The sequence below is a fragment of the Daucus carota genome, chromosome 7 (genome assembly GCF_001625215.2).
Source record: "Daucus carota subsp. sativus chromosome 7, DH1 v3.0, whole genome shotgun sequence".
Lineage (NCBI taxonomy): Eukaryota > Viridiplantae > Streptophyta > Magnoliopsida > Apiales > Apiaceae > Daucus > Daucus carota.
The window spans coordinates 743,708-751,715 of NC_030387.2; the positions used below are offsets into that span (position 1 = coordinate 743,708).

The 8,008-nt window shown below is 33.3% G+C and overlaps 1 protein-coding gene across 3 annotated transcripts; it reads right to left on the reverse strand.

The window, feature by feature from the left end:
* Nucleotides 1-755: 755 nt before the first annotated feature.
* LOC108195468 (uncharacterized) lies at nt 756-7,341 on the reverse strand. Of its 3 annotated transcripts, none has more exons than XM_017362429.2 (4): nt 7,196-7,341; nt 6,964-7,098; nt 5,384-5,944; nt 756-942 (listed from the first exon to the last, which is right to left on the reverse strand). In XM_017362429.2, the coding sequence occupies exons 1-3, from the start codon at nt 7,289-7,291 to the stop codon at nt 5,417-5,419; spliced, it is 759 nt and encodes a 252-aa protein (XP_017217918.1). In that variant the 5' UTR covers nt 7,292-7,341; the 3' UTR covers nt 756-942; nt 5,384-5,416. The 3 variants fall into 3 exon arrangements, with proteins under 3 accessions (XP_017217918.1, XP_063937000.1, XP_063936999.1); XM_064080930.1 differs by lacking the exon at nt 756-942 and adding an exon at nt 4,544-4,689; XM_064080929.1 differs by lacking the exon at nt 756-942 and having other exon boundaries at nt 5,157-5,944.
* Between the last annotated feature and the right edge of the window lie 667 nt (nt 7,342-8,008).

The following is an 8,008-nucleotide window of genomic DNA, read 5'->3' on the forward strand; positions in this document are numbered from 1 at the left end:
CTCAATTCATTTCAATTTTCACGGCCGATGAATTGTTTTCAAAAGCAATGAATTTAACTGTGTCCTTAATTTATAAAATATTTTTGATCATATATATTTTAATAAATAAATAGTTTATTAAGACAAACACTTAATGAAATAAACATTAAAATCCTACTAGGAAAAATACCGCACTTTTTGGATACACAAAATTCATATTCACCGCGATTAGAACAAAAAGGTTAAGAGTTTTATGAATAACACTTGCCACGTATTATAATAATAGAAAATCAACATTGATCGATTGTCCCGCCTAAAAATTGAGAATCGAAATTAATCGATTAATTTACTGATTATTTACTAAATTTTTTTTTTGATAAATGAGAAATTTTAGTGAAATCAGAGTATAATCAACAACTTGATAAAATATTTTTTAAATTAAATGTGAATTTTAAATAAAACGAGAAATTTTGGCAAAAGCTGTGGAATAGTATCTTTTAAGTTTAACTAGTATTCCCTCCCTCCGTTACAAAATACATGTCCATTTTAAAAAAAAGAATATGTTTCAAAATATTTGTCTACTTCAACTTTCAATATAAATTTATATTTCCAAAATCAACTCTTCTTCAGATATTTCAAATTTATATTTCCAAGTTCAACCATACACCACATATTATGTTCAATTAATGACTTAATACACAATTTTTTCTCTCAAAATCTACTTTTTTTAAATTATGTAATTTTTCGGAAGTGGAATTTGAAACGGAGGGAGCATGATTTTTAGAAACTCGAAGATAATATTAAAAATTACAAGCAGGTAAAAGTCATAGAGCTTCATTATAGTTGAAGTAGATACTTTGAATCTTACCATACTCATAAAGAGGACTTCTCGGCATGTTAATATGTTGTACTGACAACACTTTTGGATATGCCCATGATTTGGCCACGATCTCTTTCACCTTCCTGTAACAGAAGCATAAATATATTTCAATGATTCTTACTTTCTTATTTTGACCTAGGGTTCTGTCAAATATTTCAAAGCAAGCTGACTAATATTCACAAAATTCTCTTCCAAAAATCTCAGACTACCTTATCTACTCCGAGCTAAATATATAACCGCAGATCACTTAACAAATAGAATATTTAAATTTTTTAAATCAAAAAATATTATAATCAAATCTCGAACAATCCAACCAATGAACATAATAGCATTACAATCCACCTCTCGTATTCATCTACTTCTAAAATTAAGGGTTAAGGGTGAAGTTAGCGGAACCTCAAGTTTATCTACTACGGTTAAAATAGCTCCACTTCGGAGCGTATATGTTAGTAGTAACAAAAACATCATGTAATACTTTTTCATAACAAAGGAATTGGAAGAACACTAGGTGTTGGAATCCAATAATTGGTAGGTTTTTGGGACCCTCAAGTCCTCTTTGTTTTCTTTCATTTCATGCCATGATCATTGAGGGGCTAAAAAGCTATGCAGAAGAGATGCATGTGCTTCTTTATCTACTTTCTTTCTATCTTATGTTTTATAGGCGTTTTGGAATTTTATGCTACCGTGTAAGCTGACCACATAACTACATAACCTCCTAACTTCTAGTAACATGCCAAACAGAACCTAGTTTTTCCTCTTGATCATAGACAAGTTGGTAACAACCTCAATACTTCGCAAAGATCTTAAATTCCACAAGATAAATGAAAAGAAATGTTTCTTTGCATGATTTCAAATGCAAGAATTCTGCAGATAATTGCATATTCTTGTCGAAATTTCAGTGGTGGGTATATAAGTGACCGATTCTCCCAAAATAAGGTGTTGAGAGGAGAGCTTAACAGAATCATATTATATTATAACACTAACGAGAAGAACAAAGGAATTGCAAGAATACTAGATAACGAGGGATAAGAGATCTTAGTGGTGTCGACGCCATGTCCAAGTTCACTGCACAATATACACTCACATAATTGAGCTAGATACTGCAGTTGATATCAACCCTTAATATATGTAAAATGCTATAAGAAGGTCTCCTACATGAAATTAACAGCTCAAATCCCACTCTGTAAGTTGAGTGTTTTCTAATAGGTGATATCTAGCTAACACAAAGTGCTATTTATGTGCACATTTTAATCAATAAGGATTAACTTTCCAGCCAATAGTCTATATTTGGATGCTTCCTGGAATAAGAGAATGATATAACAAGGTAAATGACAACCTGACAGACATGCATATGACAAAAACAATGCTTAAATGATTGTGTTGCGATTATTTCATATTATATGTTAGGTAATCATGAACCTAATCCACATTCTCATCGAAATCATGTTTCCATGTGTATTTCTTCAGCACCTTACACAAATGGCCCAAAGAAACTTCAAGAGAATCAGAAAACACTAACAGAGCATTATCTTGTGCCAGAGTGATTGCCTCCCAACAATGAGACACCATCTAACAGTTATCACCTTCTATTAAACAACACCAGAACTCCAGAAGACTTGGTCATTTTATCTCATATTCATATATATTCATATGTCAAAACTTTACTGTTCACACTAGCTAAGCTTAAGATAAACTAATAGAGGATGAGCATGTTCCTACAGCTGCGTATTCAGCACCACTATTAAATCAATAAAACACTGCAATTATTAGTAAAACGTGTTTTACTATTACAATAATGCAAAATGACATATTTTTGAATTCTGTTTAATTTTTGACCAGCATCCAAGAAGTTAATAGGGGTGGCAAGTACATTCTATCTAACCTTTATAGGTCTTTTGAATTATTAAAGTTTTCCTGATTAGCAATTTGCTCTAGTGATAATTGTCTGAAAAGATCAGCTCAACAACCTTAGTTCCAAATGGCTCACAAAACCACAAACTTTCCTGAACAGACTTCTGTTAACAGCAAGAAGGATCTCAATCTTAAAAAGAAAGTTTTAGAGCTAACCTCATTTTTACTCATAATAAATCATAGATTAGTCTATAAGCGAACACCTTTAATCTATAACTGCAATTACAACTACTAAGGCATACACTAGTATAAGCTTTCAGTGGAAGGTAGATTAAAGTCAATATCCAGCAAGAACTCAGTAAACATAGTGACATTAAAGAGATAAGCTGACTAGCAAACAAACATATCGGAGGATTTCATTAAGACTTATTAAAAAAGTTTCACCCTTAAACTTTGTCTATGCATAATTAAGCACTCAAATTACAGCAAGATGGATTATGCATTAGCTTAACATTTATGAAAAGGAAAGGGAACTTCCAAAACAAGACTATTCATCAAACTTTTGTGATAATTAATGAACATATAGTGTGTAATATTTTAGTTGGACCAACTCAACTTCTAGCTAATGTCTTAAGAATCAACAGTAAGATCCCATATATGTACATACGAATCAGATATCATCAATCTATACTTGCTTCAGTGCTTCCTAATAACATATTCAAAAGTGGCAGTTACATGACTTTGTCTAAACACAATTATCCATCAGATATTATATCCTAATTCATTTTATGTAATCATTCAACCCTGTGAGACACTACAAAAACTTGTTTCTTGTACTGCTGCAATAATGGTGTTTAGTAAGTTAATATGATAAAAGATTAGACAACTGTATTCTTCTAACAACTATGATTATTAAAAACGAAAGGTGCTCTATGAGTTTGCACCATTGCTTCCTAGCATGATAACAGAATTAACACGTATATTTCTTAAACAAAGATGTAGGCTCTAGCCTAGGTGTGTCTCTTTTCACATTGAAAACATGTAAACTAAATTTTTGACAATTTATCTTGAGTGGTTTACCTTCATTATGTATTCATGTTATGTTTAATGATAGTTACGTAGCCCGTCTGATGACTCAAGACTTCTTATTAGGCTACTCAAAACAGCACACACCAAATCACTTATGAGCCCCCAACAATTTGTTGTATACAGTTTACTCCATACATGTTTGGTCGCAGTACTCAGCCTTCATGCTTAGGGACAGAGAGTACATAAATTGACATAAGCAATTAAAAAACAAGCAGCACAAAGTTTACATGAATGAACCGCTAAAGTTTAATTGAAGAAAATAGTGATTGTAATCATCACAGGTGATTGTTAGTCAAATATGTTAACATAAAAAACCATATATCTATAGTTAGGTGTTGAATGAATCCTATTACACTCTGTTTATTACTGATGAAGAGTCGTTGTCTAGAGATTCTCGAAGCAATTAATGGTTATCCAAAATGAGGTTCCTAAGCGTATGCAGAGGGCTAAATTTTCTCATCTACGTATTAAATTATGACAAGGACCTTACCCTAATGTGGCGCAAGCTACAAAATCATTCAGTGAACTTCAAGTAATCCAGGAAACAGATAGTTCTATATTTCATAGACAAAGTATGGTTTCTCTATTTTCCAGGAGTACATTAAACATTTTGTATCATACAACAGAGCTTTATATTATGGTTATGGTTTTTACATGCAATCATTATATTTAAGAGGTAGCTCAGTAACTGAAGAAGAAAAATGACCCATCTATTTTACTATCATTCCAATCCATCATCAAATGTTTCCTTCAATTTTGATAGATAATAACAAGGCCACAAAAAGATCAGAACTGCACATGCTCTTGTGTTTGGATATTCATAAAAGCTAATCTTCGAGTTGAGGAGTGTAACAATATAAACAAAAGCAATTTGGTTTGGATAGCATAATCTGAAAGAGAATCCCCAAATCTTCTTACCACTACTTCCATAAAAACTCGGGAGTAAAATGCTATGTCATCTCTTTAAGTTGATTCAATTAACAAGATATTCTTCTAATTTACTGATACTCCCTTTGTACGACTATAGTGCTACACAACTACACCCCAGCAAATTTTTTCCTGAGCATCACAATAACCTATCAACTTATCTTATTGATTAATGCTACGGCAATATCACTTTTGAAAAACTGTGCATGATTTAAATGCACAAACAGTATTGGACGAAGCTGCATAGACCTTTCAGTCTAAGTCTGAATATAGACAAAAGACACTTGTGACTAGAGATTATATCCTACAGATACCGCTAAATGACTTGTAAGCATGGCTAAGATGATTCTCGACTAATTCATGTAGCTTAGTATGTAGTGAGGTATAGGTGAAATTGACTCTATAATGCAGGGCTGGTCAGCTCAAAGCAGATCAAGAATTACTTTTTGTATAAATGCGTCCAAGCAAAGAGTTCTGTGATTTTTTACATCCAACCTAATCAATGATAGCACTGAAACTGTAGAATATGATCATCACTGCTAGACAGTAAGTTGCAGTTAAGTAGTTTGAGTAAACTATAATAGATGGAAACAATATAAACACTCCTGTATTTCTTTCCAAAAGTAGATACAAGAAAGAATAACTGTAAAAACTTACCACATGAGGATGAATGAATTTGCAATGGAAGTATCATGTTGGCACAAGACCATGGTAAGAGCCTCCATCTCCTGCACTGAAGACGAAAGCTCCCACAACAATGATCACCAGCATCAAAGTCAGAATGGCGGAGAAAACCTTCTTTAGGACAATGTAGACTTTGTTCTCAACTGTTGCAGTGAACCTATCATTCTTCTCAGGCAGATTATTCAGATCCTCAATCACAGCCCTCAACAGTACCTCCATCACATTGTCAGATAAAAGTATCATATCATTTGGCTTAAAGCTTTGAGTCCCCGCCTGTCTAAATTTCCTTGCAAATATATCTGCCTTCAGTGACTCTCTCGTCATGGTATGACCTGAATCTGCAGTATTATGGTTGAGTTTGACATTATTAGCTTGAACCATGTTATAAGTAATTGCGGAGGGCAAGGGGGAGAAGTCAGAGGCGATTGATGAGGCATCGGAACAGATTGTGGAGTTCAATCCAGAGAGATCAGAAGGTGTTGATGCAACTGATGGTGAAACAACTGCAGCTGCACTTGATGAATTCATAGAACTCTGCACAAAATCGAAAGTCATTCTACAAGAAACAGCACAAATTTATATTAATCTAAAGTTTCAGCAGTAAAATTGAAATAATTATTTCAGAGACTGAAGCTACTGAACACATAAAACTCAATTAGTTGGCACCAAACTAGGTTAAACTCAATCAGTTATATATGTGACGATCTCTAGAAGACTCATATACAGGGCATTTTGTCTCAGTATTGTATCCAACGAAAACATAAGCTTTAATAAACTTTCATCTACTTGTTCTTCATTGAACTTCATCAGTTGAAGTTCTCAATTTACATCAAACAAGTTTAAATCAATAAAAGAAAGTGAGTGAGTTTGTGCTTTCCAGTTCCATGATCAAATTAATCATTTCCTAGCTTTGTATAATTTTGTTATCTCTGAATTGGCTTTAAGAATCACCAATTAACAAAAAGGGTCTTCAAACATGTCAATCTCAAATGTCACTAATCCCTATATTCTTATCGACTACATTCAAAGTCCGTTAGTATCAGATCTGTGTGTTTGTTATGATAGACTTTAGTTTTGTATATATAGTAAACGAGTGTGCATTGTGTATTGTAGTTATTCAGTGGTATATCTTTTCTTATTGTGCAAGACATGTAGTTCTGTTATCTTCTTCTTGTCATTGCAAATACACAGAGCTTAAGATGTTATCAATGGTGAACTTAGAGTTTTACAACAATATTCGATCCTCAATTCACTTTAGTGACAGATCAGACACACAATTATAAACATGTCAATCTCAAAACTCACTATATTCTTAACAACTCCATTCAAAATCCATTAGTATCAGGTCACACACACAATTATAAACATTTCAATCTCAAAATTCACTATATTCTTATCGACCCCATTCAAAATCCGTCAGTATTAGATCACACACACAACTATCACCAAAAGGCATCACAACGACAATCAACAATAAAAACAATATTCGATGCTATATAGTTAGTTAAATTAACGCAAAATAATTTCAAATTACAATATTAAGCTAAAATTACCTCCGGTGATTCATTCAGCTGAATCTCATCCAATACTTCACAACTTGAACTCGTACCAATCAAATCCTTGGCTGATTCGATCGGAACGTCCTCCGACACAGTCGTCAACACCGAATCCAAAATTTTTCTGGCGATCTGCAATAGAACATTCAAACAACACATTCGAAACTGATCAAACACGCATAGAAAATGAAAGAGCAATTAAAAGAGATGATATGAAATTTAATCGTACTTTTTTCGGTGTTCTAGAATGTTCGCTGCTCCATTTCAACTTGCGATTGACGTTCTCGTGATCTTTGTGCGCCGGGAGATGGTGATGACCTTTCATTTCTGTGTTGTTCTGTGTGAATTGTTGGCGGGAGAGTTAAAAGTTTTAAAACGCTTTTTGGTTTTGGGGTTATATTATACTCCCTCCGTCCCATTTTAATTGACACTTATTCCTTTTTGGGACGTCCCAAAAAGAATGAACCTATTAAACTTACTATTTTTGAACACTACTTTTCACTATTACACCCACTACTTTCTTCCACTATCTCTATTCTATAATAATATAAACACTATTACACCCACTACTTTCCTCCACTATCTCAAATCTATTATTAAAATTTTGATGGGTCCCACCACTTTACCAACTTTTCAACCTTTTTACTACCTTTTTCTTAATCTCCGTGAAAGTCAAAGCAGTTCAATCTTTTCGGGACGGAGGGAGGGGTACGGTACGGCTGAGCAAAAAACCGAAACAAACCCAAAACCGAACCGAAACCGGTAAAAACCGGTGAAAACCGAGCCGAGAAAAATCGATCCGAAACCGAAATCGAAAAATAAAAAACCGAACCGATGTTAGGGGTTCGGTTTCGGTTATTGGTTAAAGCCGAACCTGAAAAAACTGAACCGAACCGATTATTTAAATAAACAAATATAATATATATAATATATTATATGAATTTAAAAATAATTTCGAAAAAATAAATATATTACATTTTATAAGTTTGGGCTACTTATGTGTTGGAATGAAGTAGTTGATATTTTCTAGTGAAAAGCCGAA